Genomic DNA, 20,824 nt, shown 5'->3' on the forward strand with positions numbered 1-20,824 from the left:
CCTCCCTGAGGCGCCCAGCCCAGCCATGCTCTGCTCTGCTCCTGAGCTCTGCATTCATGACTCTACCTCCCTCTCTGGATTGTCACTTGGTTTTGGGCTCTCAGTTATAGCTCCCAGGCCAGTCCCACCCTTCTCATTACACCAAAGGAGGATGCACCTGGACTGGAACAAGACTTAAAGGTCCAGCTACTTTGCTACACAGCCCATTTAAATGGACTATTGGGGTCTGAGGGTTCCATGGCAATTGGCTGGAATGTTGGGATCTGAAGAGTCCATGTCAGTTGGGATCTGGAGGTACCATGGCAATTGGGCAGAATGTTGGGGCCTGGAGGTTCTGTAGCAGGTGGGTGGGGGTGCTGGGATCTGGAGGTTCTGTAGCAGGTGGGTGGGGGTGCTGGAATCTGGAGGTTCTGTGGCAGTTGGGTGGAATGTTGGGCTCTGGAGGTTCCATGGCAGTTGGGCATGTTGTGGTTTGGCAGCTCTGTGGCAGTTGGGTGGGAGGCTGGGGCCTGAGGTGGACAGGGGGTCACAGGCGTGAGGTAAATACCTCAGTCACTGACCCTGGAGGTAGCTGATGAGGCAGAAATGTCTCAAGGATTCACTGAGCTGTCACTGCTGTCACTGAGCTCACAATTTTGTGGAGACTGTGGTCAAGGGCATACCTTGGGCTGGGACCCAACTCATTTCACACTAGGCCTAATGAACACAGCAAATGAGAGTCACACACTAAGGTCCTGGCCTGTATACCATTCCCCGCCCCCTTGAGCGACCCACTCCTCTGCCCTAAGGCTGCTGGGCATCTCTAGAGGGGAAAGGCTGCACGTCCCATTCCCAGGCCTGAGAACAGAGGGGATAGTTCCTGTCTATATAAAACCAGGGAGGCTCCTTTTGGCTCATCTCTGGATCCCTCAGTCCTGGAGAGATATAGACAGATGCAGGGAGCCTAGGGCAGAGCAACAGACATGATCAGAGGCTGCAGGGACCACTTTACAAGAGGAGAATAAAGGAGCCAGTTCAGCAGGGGCCGAGTGGGGGATCTGCAAAAAGGGGTGGTGCTGGGATCCAAGGGTTTGAATCCCAGTCTGGGGGCCTTTGCCTCTCTTGCTTCAAGAACAAAGGAAATTCCCAGTTCCCTTGTATAGTGGGGTGAGCCCCGCTTCAGCTCTGGAGGGGTTGGAAAAGCCCTGCAGAGGGCTGGGGCTGGGCAAGGTAAAACCCTGGCTGATTGGGGGAAGTGCCTGCAGCTGGGGCCATGCCCCAAACTGAGCAACAGGGCCTTATAAGAAGGTCAGGAAAGCCAGAGGGAGCAGGCTCTCTCTGACTGTAGAGGGAGACAGGCCTGGCTGCTGGAGACCTCACCCGGGGGACCTAGAGTGAGGCAGGGCTGGGGAAAGGCCTTAGGAGCTGGGAAGCCCTAGACTAGCAACTCCCCAGGCTGCAGGGCTTAGTTCTAGGCCCACCTAGGCATTGAGCTTGCAGAGGGGCAGCCAGAGGGTGGGTAAAGGCAGCCAGTCCAAACCCTTTGTTGCCTGTGATGAGCGGCTGATAGACTGCAGTCTGCCCCAGGGCGTAGGGGCTAAACAGAGACTGGCAGTAGCCACAACTGAGGCGATGTGGGGACAGTGGATTGGGGGTTCCCCAGGGAGAGGAGACCCAGTAAGACTGTGGGGTACTGCAGATGGCAGCACCCCAATTAAAGGGGCACCGGGGTCCAGGGAGGGACATGGGGGCCAGAGGACAGGCGGATCACCAGCCTGCAGAGGGTGCTCCTGGGTCGAAGAACTAATTCCCGAGGACGACCAGCAGGAGGCGCCACAGGGGTGAGTGTGCGCCATGCTACACCTGTTCATGAAGTTTCACGACACTGGATCATAACTGGATTTCTCTCCTTAAATCTGTGATCCCTGGTTCTCTATTGCCCATCGGTAAAATGACACTGTGATGTTCCCCTGGTGTTATCTAGACCACTAATCTGCTAGGTCACTCCAATCCTTGACTCTGGGAGCCAGCCTTACACTGCTCTGCTGTGAGAACCCCAACTCCTGGGCTGTCCACTCACAGCCTCTGGCATGTAAGCTGCTTGGATTGTGCAACCGAACGAGACTAGCCAATATCTCTGGTCCCAGACACAACCCTAGGAGCCTCTGTCTTGTAGTGTCCAGTTATGCCATCTGGACGCTGCAAGCTTATATGAGTTTGTCAATTTAACAAAGAAATTGGTATGTACAGGACTTGTTATCCCAAGGGGCATCTCTAACACGTTTCAATTCAAATGCACTGCTTCAGGTAGAATAAACAAACAGATTTATTAACTATAAAGATAGATTTTAAGTGATTATAAGTCAAAGCATAACAAGTTGGTTTTGATGGAATGAAATAAAAGCAAAACGCATTCTAAGCTCATCTTTACACTTTCAGTGCCCTTACAAACTTAGATGCTTCTCACCACAGGCTGGCTGGTTGCCCTTCAGCCAGGCTCTCCCCTTTGATCAGCACTCCAGTCTCTTGGTGGTGATGTCTGTAGATGGAGAAGGAAGAGCATATCAAATGTCTTTCCCTTTTATCACGTTCTTTCTTCCCTCTTGATTTTGCCCCGCCCCCTTCAGAGTCAGGTGAGCATTACATCATCGCAGTCCCAAACTGACCAAAGGAAGGGGGGTGACTCACTCGAGACTCCAACAGATCCTTTGTTCTTGCCTAGGCCAGTGTCCTTTGTTCCTGTGAGGCTGGGCTGGGTTTGTCCCATACATGCCCTGATGAGGTGTGAACTGCCTCTCTGCTCTTGGGGAGTTCTTGCCTGGGCTTGCTTTAAGCCATGAGGACACATTTTCAGCCTCATAACTATATACATGAAATTACAACCTATAACATTACTATAACAAAAATTATTATAACATCTGGAATACTGTGTCCAATTCTGGTCACATGGTCCAGAAAGATTAATTCAAACTGGGACAGGTGTAGAGAAGGCAGTTAGGATGATCAGAGGTGTAGTAGGAAAAGAGCCTGAGATATAAGCCCTTGTATTAGAGTTGCATACATTGTCATGGGCATACGTGTCTTAGTATCCTCGTATAGTCTGCCCGGTGCTATTACCATGCTTTGTCAACAATAAACCTGGTCTTTGTACCTTAATGGATCTTGTGGTCATTAGGCGGTTCACTCAAGGTCTGCTGTGTTGGCTGTCTGCACAGACCTGGGGCAGCACACAGGGAGAACACATACACACAGCTAACAACAAGAGGAATGGAGTACCTAGTTTATGAGAGGAGAGGGAAAGAGCTTTTCAGAATTTGTTTTTTTTTAAAATAATTTTGACGGATAATATCAATGTTTATTTTCAAGTAGGGCTGTCAATTAATTGCAGTTAACTCATATGATTACCTCAAAATATTAATCATGATTTAAAAAAATAATCGTGATTAATCACAGTTTTAATTGCACTGTTAAACAATAGGATACCATTGAAATGTATTAAATATTTTGGATGTTTTTCTACATGTTCAGATATATTGATTTCAATTACATCACAGAATACAAAGTGTACACTGCTCACTTTATACTATTTATTACAAATATTTGCACTGTAAAATGATAAACAAAAGAAATAGTATTTTTCAATTCACCTCATACATGTACTGTAGTACAATCTCTTTCTCGTGAGAGCTTACACAAGGCACTCTAGTTCACCCATCTTATTATTTAGACTTCTAGCATTTGTGTACAAGCACTTTAAAACCCAACAAAGAAAGTAACAGAATACCACTAGCTATCACCTACAGCCTCCAACTAAAACCTCTCCAGCGCATCATCAAGGATCTACAACCTATCCTGAAGGACGATCCCTCACTCTCACAGACCTTGGGAGACAGGCCAGTCCTTGCTTACAGACAGCCCCCTAACCTGGAGCAAATACTCACCAGCAACTATACACCACACAACAAAAACATTAACCCAGTAACCAATCCCTGCAACAAACCCCGTTGCCAACTCTGCCTGCATATTTATTCAAGGGACACCATCACGGGACCTAACCACATCAGCCACACAATCAGGAGCTTGTTCACCTGCACATCTACCAATGTGATATATGCCATCATGTGCCAGCAATCTCCCTCTGCCATGTACATTGGCCAAACCAGACAGTCTCTACGCAAAAGAATAAATGGACACAAATCAGACATCAAGAATTCTAACATTCAAAAACCAGTAGGAGAACACTTCAATCTCCCTGGACACTCAATAACAGAGTTAAAAGTGGCAATTCTTCAACAAAAAAACTTAAAAAATAATTAATCGCTAGGGGTATTTCTCAATGATTCTCCAGCGCCTGTGGATCACCATGGGCATTTCACAAGCATTAATACAGGCTTGTCTGGAAAGGTGCATGACACACACATCTTTCAGACACCTACTTGTTCAAGAAGCTGCACACAGAGACTTTCTCCCCGGACCGGAAGATGACTGTAGGGGAAGTAGAAATGCCCATTGTGATCCTGGGAGACCCTGCCTACCCCATGAAGCCATACACGGGGCAACTTGACAGCAGGAAGGAGTGGTTCAACAACAGGCTGAGAAGTGCTGAATGACTGGTGAGTGTGCATTTGGCCATTGAAAAGTCCACTGGCGATGCCTGTATGGGAAGCTGGACATGGCCGATGACAATATTCATGTGCTTATAGCCACATGCTGCACGCTCCATAATATTTGTGAAGGGAAGGGTAAAAGCTTCACTCAGGGCTGGACCACACAGGCTCACCACCTGGAGGCTGAGTTTGAACAGCCGGAGACTAGGGAAATTAGAGGGGCACAGCGTGGGGCCATATGGATCAGGGATGCTTTGAGGCAGCAATTTGAAGCTGAAAGCCACTAATATTTGTTGCTATGCTCAGGACTGCAGTGTTTGTAATGCTAGGTGGTGATTGGTGCTCATGATGCAAGAAGGGGCCTTAACATAACTGTATGTTGCTTTGCAGGGCCCTTTTTGCTTTCACTTAATAGAATAAAGATTGCTTTCGAACAAACACTATTCTTTTATTGAAAGACAACAACCAGAGGAGTGAGTCAAATGAAAAAATTCATCAGCAGGGAGGGGAATGGGGGAATGGAAGGTCTCAAGAGAAGGAGTGGTCCAGGAATGGCTACAGATTTGTGTATGTCCAGGGATCATACCCAACCTTCTCCTTTGGAGTACGATGCAGCGGGTGCTTTACTTAAGCAGGGTCAAACTGCAGCGGGATGGGTGTTGAGTGCAGTGGGTATTGGGAGTCCACACTGCTGGACTGCAAGGAGGGAGGAGTGGAATGCTGCAGGTAGACAGTGGAGCCAGGAGGTTGATAACAGTGTGTTGGCAGTGTGGGGGAGGCGCACGGGAAAGAGTTTTGTGACAGCGGCTACAGGGGAGGGTGGGCACGGAGCTGCTCAGTTTGAAGAGCTAGTATTGCCTGGAGCATGTCCGCTTGGCCCTCCATAACTGTTAAGAGCCGCTGTGTGGCTTCTTTCTAGTGTGCCACATTCTTCTTTCGTTCCCTCTTCTCGGTGTCCCTCCACTCTTTCAGTTCCTTTTTCTCAGTGGCGCATAACCTCACATATAAAGTTCTCCTTAGTTCTTCTTGGACACTTTCTAATTCTTCACAATCGTTCTGCCACCAGTAAGGGAGGCTGGCCTCCCGAGGTCATCTCTGTGAAGTTTAAATGCAACATTTTATAGAAGCAGTGTTGTTTTCAACACAGACAACACTGTTTCAGTGCTTTAAAACACTGCCTGTACTCTCACACCTGACACTAACTGGCTGATCCCAGGCAAGCACACATAAACCACAAGACCCCCAAAATGGTGAGTAGCTGCAGGGGCAGGGTAAATCACTGTTCCCGGACCCTGCCGTACACTGGGCACGTGGCTCTTGGACCTTGGGGAGAGCCAGCACTATAGGGGGGCCTGATAATCATTCCTGTCCCCACACTTTCCAGAGGAGGTGATCATTTTGGAAGATATCTTGCTGCTGAGGGTGAGCAGGGAATCAAGGGAGGGTCTTCTCCAAGCCTGTGGCTTCAGCCTTGGCCCCTAAAGGTAATTAGAAGAAGGTTAAGTTTTCAAACCATGTAATTGTGATCTATTAAAAAATTTCATTTCATCCCAATATTTCCAATGCATCACTGCTGCTACAGAGTAGTTCATTTGTTATACTGTTTGACGTACATAATGACCACAACTGGCAGTTTGCTACAAAGGGTTCAGATTCCGCACTGCTTGACAGATTTTTAGGATTTGATTTCTTGAACACGCGTTTCATCTGCTTCAAAGCTTGGGTTGTCAAGGTGAGGAAGGACCTCCACTTCTGGAGACTGGGAGTCATTGTTTACAAGATGCAGATTGTCATGCTCTGAAGATGCATGTTCCTCTAGAGTCGGCTCATCTGTTCCTTGCACTGAAGCATATCCAGATGATGCAGTCTCACTACGATTATCCTCTTCATTAAGTGAAGCTCTATTCGATGCTTCATTGGACACCATGGTCTGGAAAGACTCTGCTCCATCTTCTATATCCACCTCAATTCCCAAAGCTTTAAGTATGTCCAATTTGCACATAGGACACGTCCTGTGTTCTAACAACCAGGGATCAATACAAGTCTTGTGGAAGAGATGGTTGCAAGTTAAAATACGCACTACATCATTTGGTTTGTATACTTCAATGCACACTTCACAGCTATCGCCATCAGGATCAATTTCCTTATCCCCCTGTTTTAACGTGCGCAGTTGTAGCTATCCAATAGCTTTTTTGGCATCTGCTTTTAATTGTCTCTCTCTCCTGTTCTGAGCTCTTGCAACCCTGAATCTTCGAGCAGAATAAAAAATGAAGTAGCCCACAGTTGCTGCTGTGACAATGAAAAACGACACTGAGACAAAGAAGATTGAATAGTGATTCGTCCAGGGTGCATGCTTTTTCCCTACTTCAATAACCATAGTCACTTGAAGGCCCTTCTCAATCCGACGTAGGATGTCCAGGCCATTCAGATTGCTGATCATAATTGCAACAATGTCGCCTGACCCCGGGTGCGACATCGGCAGCACCTCGTTGCCCGTGCCCCAGTTGTTGTAGATCACGGCCCCCGCCACGCCGCGCTCGGCCGCCAGGTGGATCTTGTCAGCGAAGGTGCAGCCGCCGCCGCGCTGGATGAGGACGAGCCAAGCCTGGCCAGCGCCCGCCTCGCTGAAGTTGGTGCGCGGGCTGCAGGCGTTGAGGCCGTCGGGCCCATCGGGCTGCACCAGCAGCCCGGCCGCCCGCTGCAGCGGCGAGTCCTGCCCGAAGAGGCCGCTCTCGCTCGCGTTCCAGCCACTGCGGTTCCCGCCGCCGCCGGGCTCCCGCCACGACACGTTCATCCAGGCGGTCCACATGGCCTGAGCGGCGGCCACCAGGCCCGGGGGCTGCGGGCCCAGACACAGCATGTGACTAGCCTGTGTGCAGCTATGGTCCCCCCACCCTTGACGGCAGAGTGGCGCTGGAAAGTTACCGTTAATGGGACAAGAAACAAAGCAGGTCTGCCGAGGAACCTGTAGCAGCGGATTGCCCAGTATCTCCATGAGAGTTTCCTGGAGATCTCTGAGGGAGATTCACATGAAGTGAGGGAGTGTATCAACAGCCTGTTCCACTGCTCAAACTAGGCATGAAGTGGGAGACAAACCTGCTTTCTGCAACACTTCTGCCCCAACAAGTCAATTCAGAAATTCCCCAAATCAGATCCACTTACCAGGGGCCTCCTCTCCTGTTTGCACTTCACCAATATTCACCTGCTGTGTCTGACTAGGCTCCTCCAGGGTAGAAAAGGGCTCCTGACTGCATGCATCTCCGATCTCCGAGTCAACCTCTGCCTCTGTTCCATCTCCCCCTCTTCATTCAAGATTGCCGTCTCCTGGCTCGGTCCACTCTCTACTGGCAATGAAGCCAACAAAGTATCCACAGGGGACTTCACAGTGGAGGTGGGGTCACCACCAAGTATCGCTACCAGCTCTTTGTAGAACCGGCAGCTCGTTGGCACAGCACCGGTGTGGCGGTTTGCCTCCGGTGCCTTGTGATAGGCATTTCGCAGCTCCTTCACTTTGACCCTGCACTGCAGTGTGTCTCGATCATGGCCCTTTTCTATCATGCATCTAGAAATCTGTCCATAGGTATCATAATTCCGATGGCTGGAGCACAGCTGTGACTGCACTGCATCCTCTCCCCAAATACCGATGAGGTCCAGCAGCTCGGCATTGCTCCAAGCAGGGGATTGCCTGGTGCGTGGAGCAGGCACGCTCACCTGGAAAGATGAGCTGAGACCACTGCATGTATCACTGAGCAAACAAGAAAGGGACTTTCAAATTTGCAAAGGAATGTACGGGGTGGGGCTGACGGTTGGTCACCTGAGGGCAGGGCAGTAGAGTTCAAACCGATGGCCAGAGAGGTGAGAACAGGCATAGTGGGACACCTCCCGGAGGCCAATCGCAGTGCTGTAATCACCATGGTGTCTACACTGGCACCGCAGTGCTGTAGCCCCGGCGCAGAAAACACTACACCTCTCGTCAAGGTGTTTTTTTAGAGCACTGCATCTGCACAGTTTCTGCGCACTAAGTGGCTTGGCGGTGTGTACACCTTGAGAGTTACAGTGCTCAAAGCTGCTTTACAAACTCACAAACTTGCCAGTGTAGACGGGGCCTTAGAGCTTGACTGTAGACAATGGATCGTGTGATGTGGTCTGGATGAAAGCTGGAGGCATGTTGGTAAGTATAGCGGTGTCATAAACAGATAGTTAAGGGTTAATGTCTCTTTTACCTGTAAAGGGTTAAGAAGCTCAGTAAACCTGGCTGACACCTGACCAGAGGACCAATAAGGGGACAAGATACTTTCAAATCTCGGTGGAGGGAAGTCTTTGTTTTGTGTTCTTTGTTTGGTTGTTGTTCTCTCTTGGATCTAAGAGGGGTCAGACGTGCAACCAGGTTTCTCCAATCTTTCTGAAACAGTTTCTCATGTGCCAGATAGTAAGTACTAGCTAGAAGGCGGATTAGTCTTTTGTTTGTTTTCTTTATTGCAAATGTGTATTTTGCTGGAAGGATATGTTACCTCTGTTTGCTGTAACTTGTACTTATGCTAGGGGGGAGGGAGTCCCTCTAGTCTATATAAGCTGAATACCCTGTAAGCATTTCCATCCTGATTTTACAGAGATAATTTTTACCTTTTCTTTTTCTTTAATTAAAAGCTTTCTTTTTAAGAACCTGATTGATTTTTTTCCTTTGTTTTAAGATCCAGGAAATAGGGTCTGGACTCACCAGGGATGGGGGTGGGGAAGGAGGCGGGATGGTTAATTTCTCCTTGTGTTAAGATCCAAGGAGTTTGGATCTGTGTTCCCCAGGGAAAGGTTTGGGGGGGATGGAAAGTGTACCAAAACACTATATTTTTGGTTGGTGGCAGCGCTATCAGATCTAAGCTAGGATTTAAGCTTAGAAGGGTACATGCAGGTCCCCACCTTTTGGACGCTAAAGTTCAGAGTGGGGAACAAACCTATGACGTGGTGGTAGCGGTGGGATTTTTTAAGAACCAAAAGCCAGTGAGATTTTTTTTGTTCTCTCCTTCTAAGGCTTGGAAGCAGCCTGAGGGCAGAGGTGTTAAATTTTCTAACAAGGCTTTGTTAGAAGGGATTTCCAGCTGGGCTTAGCTGGAGGGTAATTACAGTTTGCAGAAGACAAGTTACAAACAGTTTTTCTGGTCTCTTCTCAGTCAGAGAAGTCCAGTTAAAAGCTGTGAGTCAGCAAACACCAGCAAAGGGCATTTGCAAGTGAAGTGTTTTTTTTTCTAACTCATTCAGGCATAGAAGGTGTTAGAAAGTCTCTGTAACAAGCAACCCTGAGCTGCAGCATTCTAGGTAAGCTGCAGAGGGCGCAGCCAACACAAGAAAGCAGAAACATGAGTACCAAGGGAGCATTAAACTAGAACTGGCTAGGCTGGAAGCAGCAGAGAAAGACAACGAACATAGGAGACGGATAGAACTAATTAATGCAGAAATAGCCAGGGAAGAAGCTGCCCACAGGAGAGAGATGGAGAAGCAGGAGGCTGACCACAGGAGAGAGGTGGAGAAGCAACAAAAAGAACTAGAAATAAAAGAAAAAGAGCTGGAAATCCAGAGGCAGGCCCTGGAATTAGCAAAGGCTCAGCCAGATGTTCCAGCCACCCCTAACAACCCTTCTCCAGGTACTGTTTCCCATCCCAGGAAATTTCCCACCTACAAGGCAGGTGATGACACTGAGGCCTTCTTAGAAAATTTTGAAAGACCCTGCCATGGGTACAATATCTCTGCAGACCAGTACATGATAGAGCTGAGGCCACAGCTCAGTGGACTCTTAGCAGAGGTGGCGGCTGAAATGCCTAAGGAAAACATGAACGATTATAAACTGTTTGAAACAAAGGCCAGAATCAGAATGGGGTTAACACCTGAGCATGTCCGTCGGCGGTTCAGAGCCCTAAGGTGGAAACCAGATGTGTCATTCCCCAGACATGCCTACTACATTGGAAAAAATTGGGATGCATGGATATCAGGAACAAAGGTTCAAACTCTAGAAGAGCTGTCCCTCCTGATGCAAATGGAACAGTTCTTAGAGGGTGTTCCTGAGGAAATAGAAAGGTACATCCTAGATCGGAAACCCAAAACTGTAACCGAGGCTGGGGAGATCGGAGCCAAATGGGTGGAAGTAGCAGAAAAGAAAAAAGCTACTAACAAGGGGAGCGAATATCAGAGGGGGCAAACCGAAAATAAACCCTACCACCGGGGGCCACCCAAGACTCCACCTACAACCCAAGGGAAGCCCCAGACTACCTATTGTCCCACCTCACCAGTCTCCAGCAACCCACCTCGGCCCAGTGACCAGTCAGCTGGGCGATGTTTTAAATGTAATGAACTGGGACATATAAAGGCCAACTGCCCCAAGAACCCCAATCGAGTGCAGTTCATTACACCACCATCACACCAAAGATCCCCAGGCCCAGTTACCTCTCAAATACCCCTGAAGCAAAGGAAACCTTGACAGTGGGTGGAAAGAAGGTTATCGCATGGAGAGACACCGGGGCACAAGTGTCAGTTATCCACCAATCCTTAGTGGACCCCAGATTCATCAACCCAGAGGCCCAAGTAACAATTTATCCATTCATGTCAAAATCTGTAACCTTGCCTACAGCTGAATTACCTGTCCAGTACAAGGGCTGGTCAGGAAGGTGGACTTTTGCCGTCTATGACAATTATTCCATCCCCATGCTAGTGGGGGAAGACTTGGCCAACCATGTGAAGCTGGCCAAGAGGGTGGGAGTGGTCACCCGCAGCCAGGCCAAGTAAGCTTCCACACCCATCCCTGTTCCTGAGCCGTCCACCAGGGCTCCGTCTGTGTTACCAGAGACCCAGACAGAGGTGGTGGAACCGGATCCCATGCCAACAACTGAAACAGCCATAGTGCATCCAGTCCCAGAACCGGAACTGGAACAGCAACCAGCACCAGAACCGTTGCCAGCACTGACGCCAGCGCTTGCAAATCCGTCTCCAACTCCAACGCCAGAGGGCGCCAGCGGGCCTGAACTGGCAGAAGCAGCAGACAACCCTACCCAAGAGGCTCAGCCAGAGCCTGAAATATCACCTAGTGCACCAGCAGAGAGCGGTTCACCAGCAACCAAAACAACCCCATCACCTACATCGCTTCCAGACGGACCAAGCCCAAGTCCACAGTCTAAGGAGAAACTGGCATCTCCAGCCTCAAGGGAAGAGTTCCAGACTGAGCAGGAAGCAGATGACAGCCTTAAGAAAGCTTGGGCGGCAGCACGGAGCACCCCACCACCTCTCAGCTCTTCTAACCGATCCCGGTTTGTTGTGGAACAAGGACTTTTATACAAGGAGACTCTTTCTGGTGGACACCAGGAAGACTGGCATCCTCAAAAACAGTTGGTAGTTCCAACTAAGTACCAGGGGAAGCTCTTAAGCTTAGCCCATGATCATCCCAGTGGCCATTCTGGGGTGAACAGAACCAAAGACATGTTGGGGAAGTCCTTCCACTGGGAGGGGATGGGCAAGGACGCTGCCAATTATATCCCGTCTTGTGAGGTGTGCCAAAGAGTGGGAAAGCCCCAAGACCAGGTCAAGGCTCTCCAGCCACTCCCCATAATTGAGGTCCCATTTCAGCGAGTAGCTGTGGATATTATGGGTCTTTTCCCAAAAAAGACCCCCAGAGGAAAGCAGTACATACTGACTTTCGTGGACTTTGCTACCAGATGGCCGGAAGCAGTAGCTCTAAGCAACACCAGGGCTAACACTGTGTGCCGGGCCTTAGACATTTTTGCCAGGGTAGGTTGGCCCTCCGACATCCTTACAGATTCGGGAACTAATTTCCTGTCAGGGACCATGAAAAACCTGTGGGAAGCTCATGGGGTGAATCACTTGGTTGCCACCACCACCAAACCAATGGCCTGGTGGAGAGGTTTAATGGAACTTTGGGGGCCATGATACGTAAATTCGTGAATGAACACTCCAATGATTGGGATCTAGTGTTGCAGCAGTTGCTTTTTGCCTACAGGGCTGTACAACATCCCAGTTTAGGGTTCTCACCATTCAAGCTTGTGTATGGCCACGAGGTTAAGGGGCCATTACAGTTGGTGAAGCAGCAATGGGAGGGGTTTATGCCTTCTCCAGGAACTAACATTCTGGACTTTGTAAGCAACCTACAAAGCACCCTACAACACTCTTTAGCCCTTGCTAAAGAAAACCTAAAAGATGCTCAAAAAGAGCAAAAGGCCTGATATGATAGACATACCAGAGAGCGTTCCTTCAAGGTAGGAGACCAGGTTATGGTCTTGAAGGCGCAACAGGCCCATAAGATGGAAGTGTCATGGCAAGGGCCATTCACGGTCCAAGAGCGCCTGGGAGCTGTTAACTACCTCATAGCATTTCCCAATTCCTCCCTAAAGCCTAAAGTATACCATGTTAACTCTCTAAAGCCCTTTTATTTCAGAGAATTATAGGTTTGTCAGTTTACAGCCCATGGAGGAGATGACGCTGAGTGGCCTGAAGGTGTCTACTACGAAGGAAAAAGTAATGGTGGCGTGGAAGAGGTGAACCTCTCCACAACCCTGGAACGTCTGCAGTGGCAACAGATCAAGGAGCTGTGCACTCACTTCGCCCCCTTGTTCTCAGCCACCCCAGGATGGACTGAACGAGCATACCACTCCATTGACACAGGTAATGCTCACCTAATTAGAACCCCACTCAGTGATGAGCTGCCAAAATCTTAACAACCGGTTCCCTATAAAAAGTTCTGATTTAAGGGGGGTAGTGGGGGAGGGGCAGGGGGAGATATACTCGTGGGGCTGGGGGCCCCTGCAGGGCCTGGGGCAAATTGCCCCACTTGCCCCCTCGGCAGCCCTAGAGCTTGCTGCCCCCTCCCCCCTTACCTTGCTGGTAGCTCAAAGCAGCAGGATGACTCCGGAGCTCAGCTGAGCTGCCCAGCTGATGCCGGCAGCTGGCCATGCTGCAGCTGGGGAGAAGCAGGGGAAGGGCCGGGGGAGCCTCAGCTTCCCCAGCTAGGAATCCTGGTAGCAACAGGATGGTACGGCCCGTGGACCGGAGTTCTTTGCCCACTCCCTGGCCCTTTAACAACCGGTTCTCCACAGGGGTCTAATTTTAGCAACCGGTTCTTGAGAACCTGTGGGAACTGGCTCCAGCTCACCACTGACCCCACCCTACCGGGTGTCTCCTCATGCCCAAGTTGCTATAGAACAGGAGATCCAAAACATGCTACAGATGGGTATAATCTGCCCCTCTACCAGTGCATGGGCATCTCCAGTGGTTCTAGTTCCCAAACCAGATGGGGAAATACGCTTTTGCATGGACTACCATAAGCTAAATGCTGTAACTCGTCCCGACAACTATCCAATGCCACGCACCGATGAGCTATTGGAGAAATTGGGACGTGCCCAGTTCATCTCTACATTAGATTTAACCAAGGGGTACTGGCAAGTACCGCTAGATGAACCCGCCAAAGAAAAGTCAGCCTTCATCACCCATGCAGGGGTGTATGAATTTAATGTGCTTCCTTTCGGGCTGCGAAATGCACCCGCTACCTTCCAAAGGCTGGTAGATGGTCTACTAGCAGGATTGGGAGAATATGCAGTTACCTACCTTGATGATGTGGCCATTTTTTCTGATTCATGGCCCGAACACCTAGAAAACCTGGAAAAGGTCTTTGAGTGCATCAGGCAGGCAGGACTCACTGTTAAGGCCAAAAAGTGTCAAATAGGCCAAAACAGAGTGACTTACCTAGGGCACCAGGTGGGTCAAGGAACAATAAACCCCCTACAGGCCAAGGTGGAGGCTATCCAAAAGTGGCCTGTCCCAAGGTCAAAGAAACAGGTCCAATCCTTCTTAGGCTTGGCCGGGTATTACAGGCGATTTGTACCACACTACAGCCAAATCGCTGCCCCACTAACTGACCTAACCAAAAAGACCCAGCCAAATGCAGTTAAGTGGACTAATGAGTGTCAGAAAGCCTTTACCCAGCTTAAGGGGACGCTCATGTCTGACCCTGTGCTAAGGGCCCCGGACTTTGACAAACCCTTCCTAGTAACCACCGATGCATCTGAGCATGGTGTAGGAGCAGTTCTAATGCAGGAAGGACCGGATCACAACTTCCATCCTGTCGTGTTTCTCAGCAAGAAGCTGTCTGAGAGGGAAAGCCACTGGTCCATCAGTGAAAAAGAATGCTATGCCATTGTGTATGCCCTGGAAAAGCTATGCCCATATGTTTGGGGACGGCGGTTCCAGCTACAAACCGACCATGCTGCGCTAAAGTGGCTTCATACTGCCAAGGGAAACAACAAAAAACTTCTCCAATGGAGTTTAGCTTTCCAAGATTCTGATTTTGAAATTCAACACATTTCAGGAGCTTCCAACAAAGTAGCTGATGCACTCTCTCATGAAAGTTTCCCAGAATCAAATGGTTAAACAGTGTTCTTAAAATGTGAAAAATCTTGTTGGTTACATAATTAGTAGTATATGTAACGGTGCATGTGTTTTATTAATCTGTTTATTTTTAAAGTTCTAGGAAGAAATCACCGCCAGTGTGATTCCCCCACTGTCTGCAATTTGGGGGGCGTGTCATAAACAGATAGTTAAGGGTTAAGATCTCTTTTACCTGTAAAGGGTTAACAAGCTCAGTAACCTGACGGACACCTGACCAGAGGACCAATCAAAGGACAAGATAATTTCAAATCTCTGTGGAGGGAAGTCTTTGTCTGTGTTCTTTGTTTGGGTTGCCGTTCTCTTTTTGGATCTAAGAGAGGCCAGGTGTAATTTCAAGCTCTCCAAGTTTGCTGAAGTATTTTCTTCTATTCAGTATAGTGAGTATTAGAAAGGTGGCCTAGTCTTATAATTAATTTCTGCACAATTGTGTGTTTGCTGGAGAAATATCTTTATTTCTGTTTGCTGTTACTTTGATTATTCTGAGAAAGGAGGGGGAGCCTTTCCAGGTTTATAAGCTAGACCCTGTAAATTTTTCATCCTGGTGTTACAGAGATAGTGTACTTTCTTTCTTTCTTTTAATAAAATCTTTTCTTTTTAGAAACTGATTGATTTCTTCCCTTGTTTGGATTTTCAGGGGAAGGGGAGGGGGGAAAAGTGAATCCCTCGTTGTTTTGATTCAAGGAGTTTGAATCAAGGTATCTCTCCCAAGGACTAGGGGAGGGGGAAGAAGGTGGGGGGGAATGGATTATTTCCCTTTGTGTTAAGATCCAAGGAAGTTTGGGTCTGTGTCCCCAGGGAGAGGTTTGGGGGAACAGAGAGTGTGCCAGACACTGAAACCTGGCTGGTGGCAGCGAACCAGATCTAAACTAGGATTTTAGTTTAGAGGAGTCCATGCAGGTCCCCATCTTGTGGACACTAAGGTTCAAAGTGGGGAATAAACCTATGACAGATGCTGTTTTCCTTTTTGGATTACTGTGTGTTTTTGAAAATAGGAGTTAAAGGTAACAGGCAATCAGAACTCTGGTAAAAGTTAATTGTGTCCCTTTTAAGTAAAAGGTTTTAACCTGTGAATGGCTCTGGATCTAAAAGCGAGCCAGAAAGCATCTGTGTGCTAATGCAAATTACCTAATTGATAAGATAGAAGCCACTGAAACGTGGCCTGCCTATGAAACAAACACAGAAAAATATGCGGGTAATACCTCTGTTTTGCCTGCAATCAGCAAGGATATTTGTATAAGAAAGAAATATTTTAAACAAGGACCGATCGCCCCAGAAGGGGTAGAAATATGTTTTTGTCTTTTAGAAAATTAGAGAAAGCTAATGCCAGCGGAAGAGCAATCCAACATACTATGCATTTACTGGCACAATAGAAACTGTGTTCTGTGTCCTTGTGGTGTGTAGTGAGTCGGTGTGGCTCCCCACCTGCCCAGCAGAGGGAGTGCCCTTGCAGACACCAAAGTGGGCGGAGCCACCGCTGCCTGTTTCCGCCCCCCGGAAGTCAAGGGGTGGGACAGGAAATATAAAAGCCGGCCGCCAGAGCTCAGTCAGGAGCCAGCCACCGCAGGGAGCAGACGTGCCGCAGGGAGCTCGAGACTGGGAAACCTCCGGGACCCAGGGCAGCCACCCAGACTGGCTGGAGCTTCCCCGCGCCCATTACCTGGAGGAGCCCCTGGAGCTTCCCCGTGCCTTCTATCTGGAGGAGCCACCGGAGCCTCCTCGCCCCTGCTGCTACCCAGAGGAGCTGCCGGAGCACGCCTGGCGGGACTTCCCCGAGGAACTGCCGGACCTGCCTCCAAGCCCTGGCCGAGAGGAGCCCATGCTGGTGGACTGGCCGGGAACTGACGCCACGGACCAGGTAGGCCCTAAAGGGGAGACCGGGGGTAGCCAACCCCAGTCAGGCTGCAGACATACCCGAACCTATGTCAGTGTGTTTCGGTCAGGACCCCCACTGACCGAGCAGCGGTGATAGCCGCTGCTAGGGCCCCGGGCTGGGACGCAGTGGAGTGGGTGGCCCGGCCTCCCCCCTGCCACCCCACTCACGGGTGTCAGTCTCCCCCTCATCCCAGTGCTCAGGCGTAAGGGCCTGGGCCTATGTACTCAACTGTTTGTCTACTCCACCCCTGCTATCAACAGTGATTGTGGTACTCATTTTACTGGCCAGATTATAAACGACTGAATTGTCGAGTAAGCACTGAATTAGTTACAGCACATTCTTTTTGTTTAAATTAGTATGTACACACCTACATGTGTTAGAACACCCCAAAAACCCTTATTAAGTAATAAAAACAGTCCATTCTGTTAGTAAACCCACACTATCTATTGTGCACAGCATTACACATATCACACAGACATTTTGACCTTGAAAATATATTTCTTTGCAACAATCTGTTGCCACAAATAGCCCTGACAAATCTCCCGGCAATTCTCAGGGGAGGGGGGAAGGGGTCATAAGCCAGGGCTTGTTTATGCAAGTGGGAAAGGAAGGGAGAAGGACATAACATTTCTTTTACCTTCTTTCACACGAAGGGAATTATTCGACAGCTACATTTCTCATGCAGCTGCATTTGTATTCATTTGTACAAGCAACGGGGAAGGGAAAATATGGCAACTTATTTATTAAACAAAGAACTACAGCCTTCTTACGCCTTTGTCCCCCAATGCCATGTCAGAACGTTAGCAGCTTCCCATGTCTGTTTGTTAACCCTAAAATATACCAACACTCCCCCACTCTCTTCAAAGCAGGGCCCAGGCACTCCTCCTTCTCGCACAGTGAACGGAGAGGCATTCAGGCTGGAGGCCCTGGCTCCAGCTAGCCTGATAGCATGATCCATGGATCATGCTATGAGGAGAAAGAGAAGGCAGTTCATAAATGGGTTAGCCACCGAATTTATAAATATGGTGTCATAAATATAAAGAGAAGGGTAACAGCCGTTATGTATGCAGTAACATATAATCTCTCCTGGCCAGAGGTACAGAATCCCCTTACCTATTACAGCCCAATGGACTCACAAGTGGGAGAAGATGGTAAATCCCTCCATAGGTTTAATATGCAGCAGGTTGTAAAATCCCCAGACCCTCTCTCCCTGGCTTGAGGACACAGTTCAGGGAGTAGGGGGTCCCCAAAACAAATTCCCTGCCTGACTAACTAAAAGATGGTGCCCTCACAAACTCCACCAATGCTCCTCAGGTTCAGAGATGACTCTGGACTCCTGGGTCACTGCAGAGGGGCTGATTTCTGCGGGCCGGGATCCTCGTCAGGCTGCGTCAGTCCCAGGATTTCCCCTCACCCCAAAGGGGTGCAGGGCTCAAGGTGCAGGTTACACAATTACACTAAAATCCAAATTGTCATCTCCTAGCCCGGTGTCCAGACATACTCCCAGCAGGCAGCAGCCCTGGACTAGCAGCCAGAGCAGAGCTGACCATGTGGTGACTGGTCTCACTGAGGGAGCTGGGGGCCGAACTCAGCCTGGCTGGGGAAGTTTCCCAGCAAAACTCTACAAACTGGGAATCATCAGTGGAGAGGGAAAAGCCCAGCTGACGGATCTGCTGTCAGGTCTCTAGAGGCCAGTTCCCAGGGGGGACCCTGCCTGCAGGCCTGGGACTCACCAGCTCCCCACACAGCCAGTCCTGCCCTTGCCCTGGCTGACTCCAGCCTCTCTGAAATGGCTTCTCCCCTTTCCTGAGCTCCCTGGAAGGGAGTATCTCACTCCCTATTGGTTGCCTTGGCTCCCCCTCCCTGAGCTGCCAGGAGACAGAGCCCCAGCAATCTAGGTAATTTCCATGGGGGTTACACGTTTATAACACAACAAATGTTACCTTTTAGCATTTTTACAACTCCCAACCATTTACTTCCTTCCAAACTTTATAGTATTCATTTTTATAAAGGCTACTTGTAACTCTTCATTCACTTTAAATTACTTACTTCTGCATTCAATTCTTTAAGAGGTACATTTTGCCTGTAATGACATAGCCACCTAGTAAATCCGTGCAACACAGCTGCCCTACCTTGTGCCTCCTTTACCTTGGGATTCTTTAAAAAGGCAGTAAAACATTTGTCTCTATGGTCACCCACGGACATTTTACTTAATTTTTTTAATGAAATGCAGCAGACTTCTGTCATGCTTTGTCCAAACAAACTTTTCACTAAGTATCCAAAGTACCATCCATTAAAACTTCAGAAAACCAAAAGTGTGAGAGAGGGGATGGGCAGGAGTGGGGGCAGAGAGGGAGAGAAATGTGGGCCAGGGAACAAGAAGTTTGCTTTAAGGCATCTACTTGACCCCTGAGGGTCAGGTTCTTTGACTTAGGATAATTAAAATCGTCCATAGTTTTTCAGCCATTCTGACTGCCAGCACGTTGTGATGATTTCCTGTGCTCTGCTCTTCAGCAATTTGCTGCAGAGTTTCCACTTTGCTTTTAAGACTTGTAACCTCCTCCCCTAAACCTGACAGACCCTCACACAGAGCCTGCAGCAAAACAGCCTTTTTCTTATCCTGGGAGCACTTGGACACCAGGGAAGCTTCCATCCACCCCTGGATGACTGGCCAATCCTGACAATCCCCAGAGGGAGCCGCATGAGGACCCTCCATCTCCCCACCAGTTTATTAATAAACTTTTTAACCAGGGTTGCAGTAAAGGGCCCGCTCAAGTTCAACTTACTCATCGAATCCATGGCGAGACGTGGTGATCAGGCACATCTCTCCCCTGGGATCCTGTTTGTGACGCCAGATGTTAAGAGAAAAAAGCAGATTGACCCGAAAGGCGGATTTGAGTATGAGCTTCTTTACTGCAATACTTGTTCCCCTCGATTCAATTGTCGAGTAAGCACCGAATTAGTTACAACACATTCTTTTTGTCTAAGTGAGTATGTACACGCCTACATCTGTTACAACATCCCAAAACCTCTTATTACGTAATAATAACACCCATTCTGTTAGTAAACTCACACTATCTATTGTGCACAGCATTACGCATATCACACAGACATTTTTACCTTGAAAATACATTTCTTTGCAACAACTTGTTGCCACAAATCTCCCTGGTCAGCAATTCTCAGGGGAGGGAGGAAGGGGCCATAAGCCAGGGCTGGTTTATATAGCTGGAAAAGGAAGGGACGGGGAAATAACATTTCTTTTACTTTCTTTTACCCAAAGGGCATTATTCGACAGCTACATTTCTCATGCAGCTGCATTCTTCTAAATTCTTATCAGCAACAGGAAAAAAAAATGACGACTTATTTATTAAACAAAAAACGACAGCCTACATATGCCTTTGTCCCCTAATGCCATGTCAGCAAATTAGCAGCTTCCCATGTCTGTTAGTTAACCCTAACATATCCCAACGAATGGAACTTTAAAAAAATGCCTAAAATTAACTTCGTTTTCCATAAAAATTATAAAAATATCAAGAGAATTCTTCCAAGCCTAATTTGAGTAACGATTGGCTCTAGTTGGCACTAGGATGCATTTTGTTGGTGGGAGGGTGGCCAGTGATCAATTTTTATGCATCTTGGAGGTGACAACATGACGGGGGTGAAGCTGCCCAGATGGAGGTGAAGCTGGGGGCGTTGGTGCATGGGGGGCTATTGTTTGGGGGCATCGGAAGCAGGGGGGTTTCCAGCAGTTGTGCTCTGGGTTGAGCCAGGACCCTCGCCCTCCACAGCATCCTCCATCCTCTGCTTGTACTGGCGCTTGAAGAAGCCAAACTGGAAGGAGACAGAGAGGCGAGATGGTGAGATCCAGACATAGACAGGCTCATGGAGGAGCAGGAGGGGATGGGCTGTGGGAACCTCTGAAGGAAAA

At 48.7% G+C, this 20,824-nt stretch overlaps 1 protein-coding gene and 1 pseudogene across 1 annotated transcript in view; both read right to left on the bottom strand.

Moving 5' to 3' along the window:
* Positions 1-2,479: 2,479 nt before the first annotated feature.
* The window catches only part of LOC120403215 (integrin alpha-D-like), a 54,719-nt gene continuing 36,374 nt past the window's right edge, over positions 2,480-20,824 (bottom strand). Inside the window, exons 30-32 of the mRNA XM_039534074.1 lie at positions 19,683-20,727; positions 3,131-3,255; positions 2,480-2,518 (exon numbers count right to left, since the gene is read on the bottom strand). Of these exons, the coding sequence (XP_039390008.1) occupies positions 20,605-20,727 (123 nt within the window). The 3' untranslated portion in view covers positions 2,480-2,518; positions 3,131-3,255; positions 19,683-20,604. The remainder of the gene's footprint in view (positions 2,519-3,130; positions 3,256-19,682; positions 20,728-20,824) is intronic.
* Positions 6,107-19,695, bottom strand: LOC120404074 (annotated as a pseudogene).

Source organism: Mauremys reevesii, linkage group 4, assembly GCF_016161935.1.
Source record: "Mauremys reevesii isolate NIE-2019 linkage group 4, ASM1616193v1, whole genome shotgun sequence".
NCBI lineage: Eukaryota > Metazoa > Chordata > Testudines > Geoemydidae > Mauremys > Mauremys reevesii.